This window comes from Grus americana, chromosome 7 (assembly GCF_028858705.1).
Source record: "Grus americana isolate bGruAme1 chromosome 7, bGruAme1.mat, whole genome shotgun sequence".
NCBI lineage: Eukaryota > Metazoa > Chordata > Aves > Gruiformes > Gruidae > Grus > Grus americana.
This window is the reverse complement of record NC_072858.1, coordinates 3487459-3506946: the sequence shown is the minus strand read 5'-3', so window position 1 is coordinate 3506946 and position 19488 is coordinate 3487459. Positions and strand designations below refer to the sequence as shown.

At 41.1% G+C, this 19488-nt stretch overlaps 1 protein-coding gene across 2 annotated transcripts in view; it reads right to left on the bottom strand.

The window, feature by feature from the left end:
* The window catches only part of C7H10orf90 (chromosome 7 C10orf90 homolog), a 69114-nt gene that overhangs the window by 33566 nt on the left and 16060 nt on the right, over positions 1-19488 (bottom strand). The window contains exons 1-2 of one of the 2 annotated variants that reach the window (XM_054832712.1): positions 5759-5896; positions 1580-1674 (exon numbers count right to left, since the gene is read on the bottom strand). In XM_054832712.1, the coding sequence (XP_054688687.1) occupies positions 1580-1674; positions 5759-5792 (129 nt within the window). In that variant the 5' untranslated portion in view covers positions 5793-5896. Of the gene's footprint in view, positions 1-1579; positions 1675-5758; positions 5897-19488 lie in introns of those variants that run through there. The other variant, XM_054832711.1, reaches the window with a different exon arrangement.

The window sequence follows — 19488 nt, the reverse complement described above, 5'->3', positions numbered from 1 at the left end:
CATGACAGTAAACGTTTATCTTGATAGACTGTACATTACTTCACTCGATGTGACAAAGGACGTGCTTTTACGTTAAAGCTATCCGACAAAAACCAAACCTGAGTTTAAAATCTCCTGCTATTATTATCCACACGGCTGGTCACATAAGTCACACGCAATAAAGCATCTGGCCTAACCTCATCGCTGCTGTAAATGGGCTGGTCAGATTGCTCCTGCCCTGTGTTCCTAGATCTCCTGATCCCAATAGAAAAACCCCCACCAAATTGGCATGCAAATTCTGAAGATAAGCTCTATAATGAAAACTCAGTCAAGTTCATTCAGGGTTTAGGTGCCTTTTGCTAGCTGTACTGCTCCTGCTTGTTATGAATTCATCTCAGTCACATCTGGGTGTCTATCGTCTGATAATCAATGCCAGTTCTTGACACTATTTCACAAAACATGACTTCTTCCTCAAAGAAGACTGCGTGAGTGACAGAGTTGTGACCTCTCAGGTGCCACGGTCATCCTTCTCAGGGCTTGGGTGCCAGAGAGGGGACCTTGCACCAAAGCCCATGGGGAAAATCATTCCTGCGCTCCTGTCCCCAAGCATGGAGGCAGCACAGAAACCGGGCTCCTTTGGAGCTCTTGGGAAGGCTGATTTGGGAACCCAAATAGGGAGAGTTAGATCAAGAGTTTATTAACGAGGTGAAATGCCAGGTAAATTTTATCAACTCTTTAAACCAGCTGCCTGTGGTTTTGACAATTCAATAATTTCACAGCCCCGGGGAAAGCATTTTCTTCCTTCTTTGTTTCTTTCATGGTTTGTAACAACATTTGCCTCATATTTTCTGCACTGCATTTACCTCTACCTACAGGTTTAAGACCTTTGCTTGCCTTCCAAAACTCTCAACTTCCCTGAGATTTCTGCAGGGCACCAAAGAAGAATGTTGCTTGAAATACTTTATTTTGGATGCATTTCTCATGCTCCAGTAGTTAATTTGACTTCTTTTGTTAAGGGCTGCACAGATGGAGACATCCTGCAAGAGTCCAAAGGCATGTCAAAAATGCTCCCAACTAGCCTCAAACTCATGCACCAATATTTTAAATAATTTGCTTTTCCTTTTTCTGCTTGAATATATGTGTTATTCCCTTCTCCCAACCTTTGGCAAAGAAATGGATTTTTAAAGTTTGACCAGCTGATCCTATACTCACTGGGAGCTTTCAAGCTTCACTGCATCTTGTGGAAAAAAAAAAAAATATAAATGCACACTTACACAAAGTAATTGCGGTGAACTGAAAACCTCAGTCTTTATCTTGAGAACATCTGAGGCAGTGTACTGATATTTGGGACACCACTTGATTTAGTCTCCTGAGGTGTTTCGAACAACTCTTTTTTCCCCACAAAACATGCAATTTTTTCCCCTCGCACCAAGAGCACATTGAATCACAACGTTTAGCTATCATTTTATTTGGCTTTCCTGCTGCCTAAGCTAAGCCTAGCTAAGCCAAACCAAAATACACTGCTCAGCAATCAGCAATTATTTTTTAAACACAAATGCATTCTGCTGACTGCTATCTAGATGTAATTTATTTATTTTACCTTGGTAGAGCTTGATTTTCTCTCTGCAGCCCTCTCCCGCTGAAGGTCTGCGTGTGTCCTCTGACCATCAGTGCCCCATTGCTTTTGCGTCACTCCTGGGGGAAAAAAAGCAGAGAAAGTAACATTATTTTCAGTGTCCTGGAGGAGATGAGTTAGAAAATGTGGTTTTAAGTGGAGTGCAAGCAGGAGGGAAAGAGCTACTGTAAATGATCTGATTGCCCTGGGATCTTGTTATGGGAGGGATCCTATTTCTCCCTTTTGCCAGGAGAGGCACTGGAAATAGCCCCTGGGATCCTGTTGCAAAGATGTGTTTGTGGATAGTCTCACGATGTGTTCAGGGCTGGTCTGAAGCTTGGATATCTCTGCTTTTGATTTCTGTGGCTTCAGGCATGAGCGTGGAGGAATTGGGGAAGATGGGAAATGTGGATTTCAACAAATGTCACTTTTGTGTAGTCTGCAGAACCGGGAGCACAAAAGAGCACATTAATGAGCTGGATGCTATGAGTTTGGTTTCATTTGAACTAAGTCACCTTCACATTTAGAGAACTACAGTAATTTTAAGTCATATTCAGAAATTCTATTACACCATAATTTTTCTAGTTTGGTGATAACTATTACATCAGTACATCAGCCTCTGATTTTGCCATCTCTTGTTTTCTGTGAGTGCTAGCCTGTCTGCAGCTTTTTTACACAGAGCTAATTTCCATCTCACACAGGCCTGGGCTATTGCAATGATGCATTACATCTGCTGTCAACAGTTTTGCCAGAAATTACGTTGCTTTCGCTTTTGTAATAAGCATCCAAAATTAATTTTCAAAAATTCTCTATTTGGACTGAAATCTCTTGACGTTACTGGCTATTGTTTTATAGCAACAAGTCACACCACTGGTAAGACTTTTTTGTTTTTCTTTCACTTAGCCTGCGACAGAAGTTGATTATTTTTTACTAAGCAGAATTTCAGTTTACATGTAGCATTATATTAAGAAAGGAATATAATCAACTCCACTTTAAGAGCATTCATTAAAGCATATCCACCATCGCAGGCTTCATGACTTCATCTCCTTGGGTGCAGCTAAGAGTAGAAGGGAAAGAGGAGGAAGGTATCATCAGGTCTATCCACCATCGAGAGATCTTGAGTCCCACCATGGAACAGCAATCACAAAACACTAACGGGATGTTTGTTGAACCTTCTGCTTTAATAAAGCATACTAAGGTATACCTAAATACTTCACTTGCACAGCTCTGAGATGCCAATGCCACTGTGTATATTCATAGCTGGCATGAAAAAAAGAGGTTTGCTTTTGTCATTGAGCAAAAGAAGGTCCTGAGCAACAGAGAAAACAGCTGGACTCATTAGCCATAGTATGAAAAAATGAGAATCCAGAAAATAGCCAGAGCAGAAGACCCACTACACATTTTTTGGCAAAGAAATAATGCACGGTTGTAATCAGTGAAAACGCAATGAACCTGATATAACACTGGATCATGGTAACTGCTGGCACAAAACATGGGTGAGATGCCCTTGGAGCCTGCTCCTCGCCCTCTCGTGGTACACAGTGAGAAGGGGGTGCTGCACTTTCGGTGAAGGACAAAATCCACCTGCGTCCACAAGCAGTGGGATAGGGGTAACTGCTGGGAGAGCCTTGTGGAAAGGTTATTTTCAGTGTATCAGTACTCCAGTGAGTTACATGCAAATGCCTTCACGATGAAGAGCTGCTACATGTGCCGTCTTACTTTTTAAAACAAGTAAACAGGGAATAACTTGCAGAGAAGGATAAAGAAGAAATTCTTGGATTGGATTTTTGAAGTCTTGCCTTGATTCAAAGTTTTGATAAAAACCCCATATGTAATTAAAGAGACAACTTCAACTAAGTTATCAAAATTCTCCTCAGACGCTTTACAGTAAGAAAGCCACAGTTGTCTCAGATCGAGCTGGAAAGCTACAACAGGAGAACATCAACTTCTGAATGTCAACCAGTGCGCAAGGAAATCCAGAAGGCTGGATGGAGATAAATCAGATCCAGACAGGCATGTTTTGCCAGATGGCCTTTCATGAATTTCATTCAAATGTATTTTCAGCACAAGAGAAAGACTGAGTACTACAGGGTCAAACAAGAACAAGTTGTCAAAGTCCACATAGTAGATTACACATAGTATGTAAGTTGTTCTTATAAAAGTAACCTCCTGTGATCAGCAATAATCTTTAGGTAGGACCTTCCAATTTCACACAGATCCCTTGGAACAGATTAGTTAATTCTTGCTTGTTTAACATTAAAAAGTAGCTGTTTCTGGAGCAGGAGAGATAGGACGAAGTGAGGTGGGAAGAAGAGGAGAAAATTTATTTTCTTTGGTGAATCATCCAGAGTGGAGTTTTGCATTGCATTTTGTACCATAACCTGACATTCTCCTAGTACTATGGGAATCCTATTGTTGGAAATCACTCAAACTTTTGGCAAGTCATTTAATCTAGTTGCTGAAATAGATTAAATGGCATCAGTGGCAAAAGCTCTAGTATTTTTCATGAAATTATTAAATCTATTCTTGGAAGCTTCACATTTGTTAATTCATGTCAACAGAACAAGCAAAAAAAAAAAAAACCCAAGCCCCCAACCCTTTAAAAAGAGGTTGAATCTGTGTTTGAAATGAAGACACTTCAGGGAGCACAAGGGTTTAGCTGGGATGTGTCACATACAGAGTTTTCATAGAAATTCTCATTGCTGACAAAACATGTTGCACTGTAACTCTTGTTACACAACGAAATGCAAAGTTCAAATTTTCCCTGGTGCAAAAGCATGAAAGAAATGGCATTTCGAGTACTTTCCATCTCTGTGGGGAGTATGAGAAACTTATTTCTGAGTTGAAATCCTGAGGATTTGTTTAACCTCCCCAGACCTTCCCTTCCCACCGTGACCCACCTCTCCAGCTTAGGAACGGGAGATGCGACGAGGAATAGAGGAGCAGTTGCTGGCATACGAACTTTGTCCTATTACATCTTCATTTTTTTTTATTTTTTTCACCACAAGTACTGTTTGTTGAACCAAATGATACGCTCCTTGGCAAGGCATCTGGACATCCGGCTACAGACCAGGGTTTTCCTAATTACGGAGTGCAGCTGGAACCGATTCTCCCAGTCTCGAGTGCCTGGATGTCTGCCTCGGGCCAACTGGCAGACAGCTCAGATAATGATTCAGAAAAGATGTACTTGTAAATCAGCTTGCTAAAACACAGATAGATTGCAAAGGTGAGGGTGCTGGTGAAAAATAGCGTACCACGAATATTTGACATGCACAGGACAGCCCAGTTTGCTCCAGCTGAGGTTTTGCACAGAACTTGAGACACACGTGAAAACAGTCCACGGATAACGCTATTTTGCCGGTGTTTCAGGTCTTTCCTGGACACAAACAGACTGCCATGCCGGGGGAGGTCGTTTGATGACACCCAGAGTGACACTGGGCACAGCTGGAATGACTGTAGACTACTGGCCCTGGCCTCATCTCTGGTTTTTGTCATGGAAGTTGCATATTTCATTCCTTTACTATTCATATGCTGACAAATTTCAAATGTGTGTCAGCACTTCTGTTCTCCTCTGCCCTGCTCCAAGCACTGCTTGCTCTGCACTGACCAGGTCTGCCATCCCCTCTGAGCCACCAGCATCACCTCAAAATGAACTCCTCTGCAGGCTCCGGGAGCCTCCAGCACTTCCCCCCAAACACCATAAAACAGCATTGCAGAACAAATACACCGCTGCAAAAAGGGGAAAACTTCTCCACCAAAGAATTATCTTTTTTCATTGATCCTTATCCCACCATCTGAGACCTCTGAGGGGAGCTGGGCTCCCTCCCAGGTCCACGGAAGCCAGGGTCCCTACAGCTCCCAGGTCAGCACTGTCGATTATCCAAAAATGCTCAAATTCCCCTCTCAGGACCTGGGAGGTAAAGTACATCGATGGCTTGGCTGCAGGGTCAGGCATCAGAGCAATCACTCAGCTAATACCATGTCTTTGGCATCATGTAAAACCTTTTTGTAAGCTTTTTCTCCTTCTTACACATTATTCCTACTGTAAATTATCAGCAGATAAACCATAACGTTAACATCAGCTTGGAGGAAATAATTTATACTTTATTCTGTTTAAAAATTAGATTTGTTTAAGTTTTCTTGTGACTTTTTAAATTCAAATACCTGAGGAAGCCTTGAGGAAAAAAAGTGTCATCATTAAAGATTCACCACGGTCCCTCTCAGTAAGGGCTGGGAGAGATCATAATTCACTTCTTCAGATCTGAAGTGAGTCATCCAGTAAAACCATCCGGACATTACAGATACATCTAAGAAGAAAGCCAAGTCAGAATGAACACCAGAACCAAATCTGTGTCTTCTGGTCTTCTTCATGTGTCATAAAGAAAGAATATCATAAAATTGCAGAGTATTGTCATCTAAAAATAAATCTGAACAACGAAGCTGAAGTTCACATGCCCAGTACTAAAAGTAGAGACAGACAAATACTCAAAATCCCACCTTATACCAAAGTCCCTGCTGATATTAAATTGATTTATAGGGAATCTACTGGTGAATATCGTATTTACTTCCTGGTGGAGAGAGTGATGCATTCCCAGAAAGCCTTGGCACAGACACAGCCTCGCCATCCTTCAAGGACATTATCCTGAGCCTTCAGAAGTGATGTTAATTCCAAGGAGGAGGAGAAGTGTTGCGTTGACAATGGTCCAAAAGCAGCATCCCAGTGAAGACGGGGCAGAGGCAGGGCAGAAGGCAGCCCCATAGCCACACGTGGATTTTACTCTCTTATGATCTCATAAAAACGCACCTGATTTTCATCTCTGCAGGATCTGACATTCAGCTGCCTTCATGTAAGAAGAGACAGCAGTTTTCACTAAGACACTTAAGGAGCACACGATGTCATCCTGATAGCTCGAGCACAGCTAGAAGCCACACTGTACTTACCCATCAAGAGAGGATGACAGAGGGAGTACATCAGTCCTGTTAAAGCACCTGTGCTGAGCTTATAAGAAGTAGCATGCACCTACCTGCAATGGGGGTCAAACAGCAATATAAAGGGGGAGAAAGCAGCTGCCAACTCTTTTCTCGAAATCTTTCTTGTCGTGAAAAAAGCCAAACCAATACAAACAAGTACTTTGCCACAAAAGAAAGTACTTGAACACAGTTGCATGAAGATAACAGTATTTTAAGGCAGCTTTGTTGGGAAGTTTTTTAAACCGGAGTAAGCAAAACAGCCTGAAATCATTTCAGTCTGAACAGGATTCATTATGTAAACAAAATAGAAAAATATTTTTTTAAGATGTCAGGATGGATTTTCTTCTATTACAAGTAGCATCATGAGATTTGTTAACTGAATTATCTTTCCCTGCTTGCACACCTTGAAGCTGTAGCTGGCTGCCTGCAGAGATGATTACAGGATCCGCCACGGAACGGACAAATGAGTTCTGGTCTGCTATCAAAAAGCCAGAAGTCATAAATCTCTCATTATCCATGCCATTAGAAGCAAGGTGCTCATCAGGGGGCTAGAAGGAGCACAGGAATTATATCTTGAAAGCCATGCAGAAGAGAAAAAAAAAGTACTGTCTTTTCATTATGCATTGCTATTATTCTTTATCTTCACTTAATAAAATAAAGTGGGGAATCACCCCCAGCACATCCATCACACACACAGAGACAAAACTAAGTAGATTCTTCACTTTCTCCTTTCTCCCTTTCTCGTCCTCCAAAAGTTTTATCTTTTTTTTTCCTTTTTTTAAAAAAAAAAAATTTCAGTGGCGTGGGAAGGAACACGTTCTTAGTTTTCTCTAGGCAGCATAAGCTTACACTAACAAATCTCAGTTGCTAGAAGCAGTGACTAACTCACCAAATCTGCCCAAGCCCAGCTGGGTGGACATAATTCAGGCCAAGGACTCAAATGGGACTACACAGGAAGATTTAACTGACATAGGTTTGATTTCTTCAGTCTAAATAACATGGTCTGTCACCAGAGCTCCCTGCTGGAGCTCTTCTGAGATCTTTATAAAATGTAGTAGGAGGGGAATGGGGAGCTCAAAAACAGGGTATTAGAGGGAGGATATCTGTAAGGCACAGAGAATTGGAGTGGATCACGAGGGATAATAGTGTTTAATAGCCAAATCATTCTCTTTCATAATTTTTCTTCAGTGGTTCCACCGTAGAAATGGAAGAAATGCCATAAACGTCACAGGTTCCTATTCCTGTGGCAATGAGAGGAAGAACTGGAGACAAGGAGCAAGCTATCAAGCTCCCCAACGCCAATGAGCCAAGCAACGAAGGACTTCAAGCTCCATGGTTCCTCCCACTTTGGTGGGACTGGCTTCCACTGATCTCTTTGCACTCCTAAAAGCAATGCAATAGTGTCCATGTATTTCATCATGGTTCTGTGAGATAGATATCTTTGTATCATTCGGATGCGTTTTCCTGACAGAATTTTGCAAAGCAGTGAAAGATTGTGCATGAGCAGCAAAACCCCCAAACTCTCCTTGGAGAAGAGGACTCCCCTCTAGGTAATCCTAGCAAATTCTGATTCCTGTACAAGGTGCTCTATCCTCACACCAAGGTAAGGGGCAGCACAAGGGAGATGACACCTTTGGTTTCTCAAAGTTCCTGTTTGGTGGCCATCTTTTTTTTTTTTTTGAAAGCTGCTGACACTAAAACGTTATTTGGGATTTTTTTAAAAAAGTCCTCCTGTGGGGCCTCATCAGCTCTGGAAGCAGCATCTGCAGAGGAATCACCTGGAGGGGTTTTGTCCTGGAGGTGACATTTGGGACCATGTGGGAAATGGCAGATCGATGGCAACCAAATGGAGACGAAGGGCTGACAGGCTCTGCAAGTCTCTCACTGGCATGGCTCAGGAGGCAGGAGAGGAGAAAAACCAAGAGCAAGGAGATCACCGAGGCCTGATGTTTCACATAAGAAATATGTAACACTGACTTTTGGGTTAGACTTGAATAAAACATTTAAATACGAACACTAGATGTGCCAGAAGTTTGTACAGAAAAGAAGGTAGACAGGAGATAGAGACAAAGGAAGGAGGTGAGTCCAAGCAACATCAACATTTACATTTTTCAGGTTCCACTTTTTCTCCAAATTTAAGGCATTCTGAATACTACTCCTTGTTCAGATCCTTGCACAAAGCTTCATTAGTACCTACCGTAACGTTATTTGGCTTGTTGACCACTAAGCAGCTAATGTACCCTCAAAATAAAGATGTGACTAAATGAAACATTTCATACAGAAAGAGCTGTTGGAAGGGATCCTCTACCACTCTCAGAGTCCCCTTCACAGCGTGTTATGAAGACATCTACATTTTAGTGACCACGTCCATTTCTGAAAGTACAAGAGTGTTTGAGACAGCCAGAAAATTCTTAAGTGACTGTAAACATGACAAATACTATGCATAAGCAAACAAAGGAAAAGCAGTTCTGCAGCCAAAAAGTATATTTATGAAGAGTTATTTTCGTGCTATTACGTGTATTCGTGTAAAGGTCATAACATGCACAGAATTTGATGGTACAAATGGGTTTTGTAAATAAAAATTCCACCAGTCTTACTCAGAACTGGTAGCAACTACAGAACAGACACATTTGCCTAAAGCTGCTTATGCATAATAGGAGCTAGAGGTAATTGTGTGGCCTCAGCAATTCAATATGTCTTATATTTATCTGCTTTTTTAAGAGCACAACTTTAAGACAAGAAACTGTAGAGAGGACAAGAGAAAACCTGTGCACTGTCTGTTATGCATGCATTTTATGACTCAATATATATCCTGCTGCACCGATCTTTCACCATGCTTTTGCTGAACAATGGTATTTGCTTTATTGATTTTTTTTTTTTGTCCCCTTTTAATACTCTTAATACAGCGGTGGCTCCAGAAAATGATGTGTGCTGTGGGTACAGATGCTTTTGTCAAGACATCAAAGCGGCGATTCCAACACACATCTATATTAGACCAATTTTGTTTCCAAAACAAAGAAACCGGATGTTCATATGAGCCAGATTTGACACTGAACAATTTGTACAATGGAACTAAACTCAGTGGAGCACCAGTCATGCCAGATTTAATATAGACTTTTCATGTTACTTTTGTATAATAGAAGCATTCATTTTTGTGTAATACTTGGGATATTATTTCTTTCTGGAAAGTCTTTCACATTAACTGCTGTGATTACAGACATCAGAAACTGCTTGATAATAGGGGATGCAGTAGGCTAGAACCAAGAGAAAAACAATCAGTGCCCACAGGATAAAAACCACAATAGCTAAGGTTTAAATACATATGAAGCCTAAAGAGTTAAGTTTCTAAGCCACTAGTTTGATCACAAAGTAAAGAGTTTTGTTTCACAGTTGCCACTGACTTGCCTCGGCTCTACATCTAACGACCCTTCACGCAGCTGAACTTAGTAATTATTCTACCACGTAAAACTTTTCGGTTGGTGAAATAATCACGACATTTGCCCTTTGAAGGGAAAGTGAAAGACAAATCTCTATTCATAGTTTGCTTTTACCACGCGGCCGTGATTTGTTTGATCTTGCAATTAGCCCTTTTGAATTCCATCCCAACAGGTTTAGAAACATAGACCATGCTAGAGATTAAAACAAAAACGCAGCAATATGAATGTAAAACAGGGCACAGAGGATTTTATCACCAGGGTCAACAAAAAATAATTGGTAATTGTTTGGGTTTTTTTCCCCTAATCACTCAGGCTTTCAATTCAGAAATAGAAGGTGCAGAAAAGCTGAGAACTGATCATTAAATGTTAGAGCCTTCAGAACCTTAGTTTTTGGTGTCTTTTAAATACTGCTTGGCAAGGAATGAGCTTTAGAGCTCTCAAGCTCTCTTTTGGCTGTGGGTGTCACCTGAACGAGAAGGAGCTGGGCTGGGACCTGTCAGCACCCACCCGGCCCCACCGGCCGGCCGGACCAGGCAGCCGTGGCTGCTCTCCCAAGAAGCAATAACTTGCTGCCTAGCAACAACCCAAAACTCTTGATTGTTTGTATATTCCATTTCTTGTGCAAAACTAAAAGCTCAGATCCCAAAATATTGCGTTCAGCAACATCGGAGCTGCAACAAATGGATAAGAAAACGCATTTTCTTTTACTTGCTGCAAGACTTCCTTGCTGTATAGGTGTTGCATTCATAAAATATACACCCCCGCCCCCGACACATTTTGGTGCAAGACCAATCTGGAAAATATTTCAATATGTGAATAGCTATTTTAACAATAGTTGTTGCCGAGGAGCTACTTCTATGAATAAAATAAGTCACATATCTATACATTTTAATGGTGAGGTCACTAAGACTGATTTACAGCCAAACACAAAGGGTCACATTCTCTTGGGTGTAAGAGTGCTGGATAGCATGACACAGGAAAGTTGTCCCTGTGCTTTAGAAGTCCTGTTTTTTTTCCTAATTATTATTAACTGCAAGTGAAACAATTAAGGAAAAAAAACACAACCCTTTTGCACTGTGATCTCTACTTGGATCAAATTTCTAGCCTGATTTCCAGACGGAATTTGATTTATGCCCTATCCTTCTGTCTGTCCAACCTGGGGCTTTTAAGCTTGTGGGCTATTTCAACCAACATGACAGAAAGGTCGATAGCTGATCTCCAACAAGCTTACTGCAAAAATCAATGGCTTTGTAGAAATGAGAGGTTGCTACACAGAGTTCACCGGGTCTGCCCTGCTTGATCTGCAGACGCACTTACCATCTGGGAGGACATCCATAGTACCGCATCACTCGTGGTGGGTGCTGCTCCTTGTGGAGCTCCCCATGGTCTTGGGGTACTGACTTATGGGCTTGATTTCTTTCTTGTTAGCCTGTATTTTCAGTTTCATCCTTTTGTTTGCATTCTCCAAAAAATTATGGAAATCTCATGCTAAGATTATGGAAATTGAGAGGCTTAAAGAAAAGTTAAGTGCTGGAGGCCAATCTCATGATGCCATAACTGCTTGACCTCGGTATTGCTGTATCTTAGACATAGTCATGTACAACATCTGTCCTGTCTAAAGTCACATACCAAATCATTACCAGAGTAGTCGCCTTCCTAAATTTGCCTGCTGTGATAGACACAGCATTGGATACCCAAATTTTACTACAGAGAATACCTGGAATAATGCCACGTGAAGTAATAACTGAATAGCTTAGGTTGGTCTAACAAAATGCTAAAGTAACTATCTATCGAAGGCAAAATCAAGTTGTTAATGGATGATTACCAACACCACTTTGTCCTACAGTTGTTCCTTTCAGCAACAATCTCGAATACAGAGTCAACGCATAAGCCATTAAATAATTTAGCCGCACTCTTCAACGAGTGCAACTTCCCCAACCAAATTCTGGCCCTTTTCTACTTCAGTATTTCCATTGTGTGCTCTGGGACAAGAATTGATCCCAAAGGTCTCTTCAGGTCCACCAGATACAGGAGACAGACTTTGCTAAATGTGCTTTCAAAAACCTCTTTGGTCATTATCGATATTCTCTCTAACATTACCTACCATTAAATCCTCCAGCTAGAAGCTGCAGAATGACCTATAGGACATTACCAAGCATTTTCAAGCCTAACAAGGAGTATGCTAAGAGCTCACAACCCCATACTGGAGACACCAATGCTCAGGTGGGACGTGACCAGGTGACAATCTGTCTGAAGCCAAGAACAATGAACTTTGCATTGGGAGTGGGGAGAGATTCATCCTTGTGCAGAGAGCCAGTGCGAGCCTGGATGCTTTGGCAAAGAAGTTTGGGTGGAATTTTCTTTTAGGAAAGTTTCAGCTAGAAATTTTGTTTAGACATGAAACGATACAGCCTATCTATATTGCTTCGGCCCTCATGCAATCTGTATTTTGAAGTCTCCACTCTCCATTTTAGGCTGGCTCCCAGCTTAACTCTCTCATGATGCAACATGACCCTCACCCTCTCTAACCCAAGCAAAAGTACTGAAGAAAAATTCCTTTGAAACAGTCGGCATTTTGTGGAATAGGTTGTAATTATTAACCCGACCTCCTTGCAATGGGCTTGCACGTACACAGTGCCAGGGGATTACTCACTGCCAGTCACATTAATTGACTTAGTTAATATGTGCATCGGCAAAACAAAAACACAGTAACTAGTTCTACCTGGCTTCTGAATCTTTGTGAAAATACAGCTCCCACCCCTTTTACCCCGACCCGTACTCCTAGAGAAACCGCAGGTAACGAACACGTTACTGTGGGTGCACTCTTGTCCGTCACTCTCCTGCTGGTCCCACACTTTCCTGTTTTAGAATGGTGTCCTGGCTAAATTATCAGCCACAATACAACTGCAGGTAGCTGCAAGAGGCCAGTGAAGTACTTCATTCCCACCAACTATGCTCCCTCCTTCCAGAAATAACAATGTCACTGCTCCTCTGAGTAGCTTCTACCCTCCCTTCCCCTTTCTCACAGCACAACTACATCTTCTTTTTATCCTAATTTTCTTGGGCCGATAGGTTCAGGAAGATGTCTTTATTGGATTATTTGAAATTATTCTGCTTGACTTCCAATGTTTTATAGGATGGGATGAGGTTTTGACTGTTCTGCTGTTTGCTTTTTGGGTTTGTAATGGACATTTTTTACATCCACTCAAAAAAGTTACCTTGGTGACTTTTATAGAATCATGGAAGGGTTTAGGTGGGAAGGAACCTTAAAGATCATCTAGTTCCAACCCCCTGCCATGGGCAGGGACACCCTCCAGTAGCCCAGGTTGCCGAAAGCCCCATCCAACCTGGCCTTGAACACTGCCAGGGAGCCAGGGGCAGCCACAGCTTCTCTGGGCAACCTGTGCCAGGGCCTCAGCACCCTCACAGGGAAGGATTTCTGCCTCACATCTCATCTCCATCTCCCCTCCTGCAGCTTGAGGCCATTCCCCTTGGCCTGTCACTCCCTGCCCTTGTCACCAGCCCCTCTCCAGCTTTCCTGTAGGCCCCTTTAGGGACTGGAAGGGGCTCTAAGGTCTCCACGGAGCCTTCTCTTCTCCAGGCTGAAGAACCCCAACTCTCTCAGCCTGTCTCCATAGCAGAGGTGCTCCAGCCCTCAGATCATCTTTGTGGCCTCCTCTGGACTCTCTCCAACAGCTCCATATCTGTTTTGTACTGGGGACCCCAGAGTTGGACACAATACTCCAGGTGGGGTCTCACAAGAGCGGAGTAGAAGGCAAAGGCAAACGTCCAAAGGCAAAACAGAGAAAAGCCTGGCCTTTGCTGCGGCACATATAAATGCATGGTGAGAGCACTCCGACAGCTGCCTCATCACGAGGAGGCAAACAGGGTCACAGTCCAGTAACGTTTTATTTTAAACCATGGACATCTATTCTCTCCTTGGAGCTCAGCTTAGAGATCCTGTATTTTGTTTCCCATGATACGGATATGCAACTTGGTTAGTGAGAGTCATAAACAGATGTGTATACACAGGTATTGAATCTACAGAGTACTGCATTATTCAAGAGAGCTGAGACTAAAAAGCCAATTTTTACAACAGAAGTATTTACTGTAAATTAAAATTTTACCAATTGAAACCAGCTTTAGAGGATTAGCACAATATTCACGTGCTGCTTTAATCACTCAAAAGATCAGGATCAAATAATGGTAAGAAAGAAGCAGCAAATTCAGGGCTACTCTTCTGTACATTGCTTAATATATTCTGGTAACCACAATCCTATAGCACATACTGATGTTACACATGGACGCACGCTGAAGGGATACCTACAGCAGCAGGCACAACAACATGCATAATCTTACGTTCATTTGGGTTAAAGGGTTTGGCCTCTTTAAACAGATCAAACAACAGGCTTTCAGAATAATGCCTTTTCAAAAAGAAAAAAAAATTAAAATTCGCTCATAAGTAAATATGCTATTTGGATGCTTGGTGGGATAGAAGTCACCTATCATGTAAAGAAACAGAAGTTTCAGCAAGTTATTCATGTTACTTTAAATAAAAGGGCAAAAATGTTCCTCATAGACTAGACTGAAAGCATTATTTTGGAAGATCAGCCTAGTCTATGTCATATTGATTTAGGATTGTCTTAGTACTCTAAATTTATTACTGCATTAATTAGAGTAATATTGGGATTAACACCTTGGCCAGAATGTTCATGCTGATAGGTATATAAATGCAGACTTATATACTTCATTCAACATTTAAGGAAAGCTTTTTAATCCACAATGAGGTGGTGGGTTGTTGCCTTTTAAAAAAAATTTAAATAAAGTACTGAAACTGAGCACAAAATGCTTTTGTACCTTGGGTATAAGTTAGTGTTTCTGGCTGTGGTAGCCATAGTGACAGCACTAGGATTTTCCCAGGATTTTCAAGGTTGGGGTTTTGTTGTTGTTTTGGTTTTCAGTGTTGGGGTTTTTTTATTCCCAGACAGCACTGCCAACTTAGTTCCCTGTTGCTTTTAAAAAGCAATAGCTAAGTCAATACGGTGGTGTTGACTTCCCTGAAACTAGCCAAGGGAAAGCTCCACCATCTCCAAAATTTACTCTTCCAAACCCCTGCTTTTTTACTAAAGCTTCCAGTTAGCAGTTACTTCTTGGCAGAGCTGGATTAAGATCTGGAATATACTAAACCTAAATTATTATAGCTTCATGCTCAGATTCCTGGAATAAACTCCTCCTTTGGGGAACCAACCCCAAAGTTGGGTCCATCAGGCTGGGTCAAAAGTAATAGAGAAAGAAGCAGGGAAGAAAGTCTATACGGTATGAAGTAATGCTGTAATAAAATACAGTATTTCCTTGAATGAGGAGTTTCCAATACCTTCGCCTACAGCAAGTTATGACAACAGTCGCTGCTTTGTATGAAGAAATAAACAGCTTTATGTTACTGACCTCTATCACATACAGCCGTGAAATCAGAGTGCAATTGTAGTTATTTGCTGCTTTTTAGATATTCATTTCTCTTCCCTGGTGCTTAAGAGGGCTGACTGAAGGCAACTTATACTGGATTAGGCTTCCAACACCTTCATGCATTATAGACTTCCAAATACATTTTTCCCTCTCAGAAGGTGAAAGTGTTGAGTCATTTCTTTTAAAGATCTGATGGAGGTTATTGCTCATAAAAAGAAAAAGCCGGCGGTTCAAGGCAGGGCTAAGTGAAACACAGCCAGCAAGCTCCAGCTCCGGAGAGCAGCGCCGAGTCTCCACGGGACTCGGGCTCCCGGCTCCCCTGCTTTGCTCCGCTTACCCTTTCCTGGCTTAAACCAGCCAGGCACTAGCAGCTTATCTGAGATCATAATGTGGATTAACAAGGGCTCATCAGATGGAACCGTGCGCCAGAAATAATTATGGTTTAAAATGCAAGAGCCTGGCAGGAAGGGATTGTCATTTGTGAAGCCAGTCCATTTAATGGAGAAATAACCCGCATATTACAGTAGAAGATAATTTGGCAGTTACGGTTTCAGTGGCTCAGAGGCATAAAATACAGTCTCATCAATGTGTAAGATTAGAAGTAATTAGCCCCTATATGGTAAAGGCATCAGTTAGAAACTAGACTCCATCTGGGGACTTTTTGTAATGATGCCTCAGGGACAAGTAAGATGGGACCTTTGACTTACACGATTTGGAAGGGACTGAGACCTAATTAAATCTGCAAAGATGCAGTAACTGCAGTAAAAAGGATTTTTAAATATGAAACATATTCCCTTTCTCTAAACAAACTAGGTATATTACACTCTGGAACAGTAAGAAAATTAATCAAAAGACAGTGAGCAAAAGCTGCTGTGCGGCTGCCAAATAGATGATGATACAGGATTATAGAGAATTGAAGAACATTTAATAAGAATTGAAAAATATTTAATAGTTCTTTTTTTTAAGGATAAGGTTTTACTTAATTGTGGTGAAAACCAAACACATAACCCCCATCGTAAATCCAAGAGTAGGGGGGTTTTTAAATCTGTTTCTCCAAATGCATAATAAACGCTGATTGCCTTAAATAAATAAAAGCTAATTCTCTTGCAGAAATAATATACAATTTACTTTTTCACTCATTACAAAAGAGCAGACTTACATCTTTTCAAAGAAGGACACACAGAGCTATTATATTTTTGCTACTGAGTTCCATAAAGCACTTACCATCTTCCATTTTCTTAAAAAGGCTTGGCACTTTGTAGTGGAGAAATGAAAAATTTTAAGTTAGCTTCTCAGCCATGATTGCCTCATTTACATGAGCTATATTCTCCCAAGAAAAAAAAAACAAAAACACAACAAAAAAAAATCACTGTATGATATTAACATTTTTCTACTATAACTCAATACTCTGCATTTTGTCAATGCAAAGCTGGATCATTAAAGCCTGGAAGCTAAATGGAAAAGTATTTTAAGGCCATGAACTAAGAGTGAAGCAACAGAGATATACTGATCTCAAAGAGAAAACAGTACCTACATGACACATATAAGTTTACAAGCTTCATCATGCTGTTTAAAAAAGACTAATTAAAACAGCATCAAACTCATATGGAGGCAGGTCAATTCTGAAAGAAGTTACCATCTAGCCAAAAACGTCAGCATTTTTTGTTCTACATTTGTAAAAGGTTTAGAAGGAATTTGACCCTTGCACATATGATGATGGTGGAGCTATATTTTTAATTTATTTACTTTATGAAAGAACCATCTTCAACCCTTCCTGAGTCATAGAATCATAGAATTGTTTTGGTTGGAAAAGACCTTTAAGATCATCAGTCCAACCGTTACCCTAGCACTGCCAAGCCCACCACTAACCCATGTCCCTAAGCACCACATCTACACGTCTTTTAAATCCCTCCAGGGATGGGCACTCCACCACTTCCCTGGGCAGCCTGTTCCAAGGAGTGACAACCCTTTGGGGGAAGAAATTTTTCCTAATATCCAATCTAAACCTCTCCTGGCACAACTTGAGGCCATTTCCTCTTATCCTATCATTTGTTACTTGGGAGAAGAGACCGACCCCCACCTGGCTACCACCTCCTTTCAGGCAGTTGTAGAGAGCGATAAGGTCTCCCCTCAGCCTCCTGCTCTCCAGACCAAACAACCCCAGTTCCCTCAGCTGCTCATAGGACTTGTCAATTCAGCGTTTTAATCTACCATAAAGCGCCTGTGAAACTATACACTATTTGGGATTGCTTGTAGAACTGGGAACTCAATAATCCTTATTTCAGCCAGAGCTGGTGAAAGGATAATCAAACCAAGCCTCCAGCTATAAATACATCAACCCATACAACACACCCACAGTCAACTGTACAACTAAAAACATGTTATTAGCGTGATGACCAAGACCATTCACTTAAAAAGAAGCCCATACAAACCAGCTACTGACAATAAAGAAATGACCATGGCATCTCACTGGGGACGTATGGACCTATTGTAACTCAAATGCTGCCATGCTGGTCTGTGAAAATAATCCAGCCGTCAAACATTTTGAAATGGATTAGTGTTTTCCTTTAACTACAGCACACATGTATGAAATGACTTCTCTGCACAGTAGGGTCTGATCCACGTGTCATTTCTGTGGATATCCATCTGTGCACGATGCAGTTCCGCTAGAAGCTATATCGAAGAAGTTCAGTGGGCTCTTTCTTTACAAGAAAAGAAAATGTACCCACTCTGGTTTTAGTAGAAGAGCATGATGAGCTTGATAGCTAGTCAATCACCATGAGAAAAATCAACAACAATCTAAATACTCAAGTATTTCAAGCCTTCAAGTGACCTTTCAAAAGGATTTCAGCTTGAAAATACAATATGAGGAAAAGATATAGATTTTGGAATTCATCTTATATCTAAAGCCTTTGCTAAATGTCTCCTAGAGATTGCTAGAAATGTAAAATAAACAGCAGTGGGGATCAAAACTAGGAAAAAAAGAATTAAGGAAAAGGTGGGCTGGTGTCCAGCTGGTGATCTGGGTCAAGCAACATGTATAACTATTTGTCTTTGATTACGTGTTTTGGAAATACCACTCAGCTTTCAGAAGGAGAGCAATTTCTCCTCTGATAGTCAGACAAACTGGGAAAGACACAGGTGGACACAGGGGAAAAAAAAAAAGAAAAACAAAAAGAAAAACCCTCACAGAAAAAATAGTCCCACCCTGACAGAGCAGTCCCTGTGCAGGAAAATGCAACGGAGAGAAGGAAAAAGGAGAGCTTTACTGGGAAAACCCTGGGGACTAAGGAGGAGGCCTGCAAAGAAAGGCTGGCTCCATCTGCACCAGAACAGAACAGCACAGTTTATGCTTTTAAAGATGACAGAGTTTTCTTGGTTGTTTTTTTGGTTTTTCCCCACAACTAAAAGCTGAAGAAAAGTTGGTTATAAAAGCCTCTGTACCTTTGGACAGAGCAGAGAGGAGAGTCTTGGGTTAAAAAAAAAAAAACAAACCACAATTGCAAAGAACAGTTAAGATATGGAAGACTGCATTTATACATGGAGCACAAAAATAGCAACCGAAGCAATACTGACTGTGTGAGTACGAATAAGAATACATAGGGTAGAAGTGCTGGGTAATCCTGAATGCTTGCTTAGTTTTAAAAAAGGGATATTGATATCACAGGCATCTCAGAAATATGATGGTATTAAGATAAATCAGTGGACACTATGAAAAAAAAAAACAACCCAGTATAAATTACATAGAAATTACAAAAGACCAGGCTCACAAAGGAGCAGAGCCAGGAACCAAAGAAAACATACAGTAAACTAGGTAAATCAACAGAATACACATAGCAGTACCTCAAAACCTCCTTAAACTCAATTTCCATCCTAAACCAGCAGAAGTATACTAAGAACTGATATTTTCCCAGAATGACCCAGAAAGGGGACCATTACTGCAAAATACTGACACTAAATAAGTTGGGACTTGTCAGCAAAAGTAAAAACCAACAGCAATACGGTAGAGATCTACACAAATCA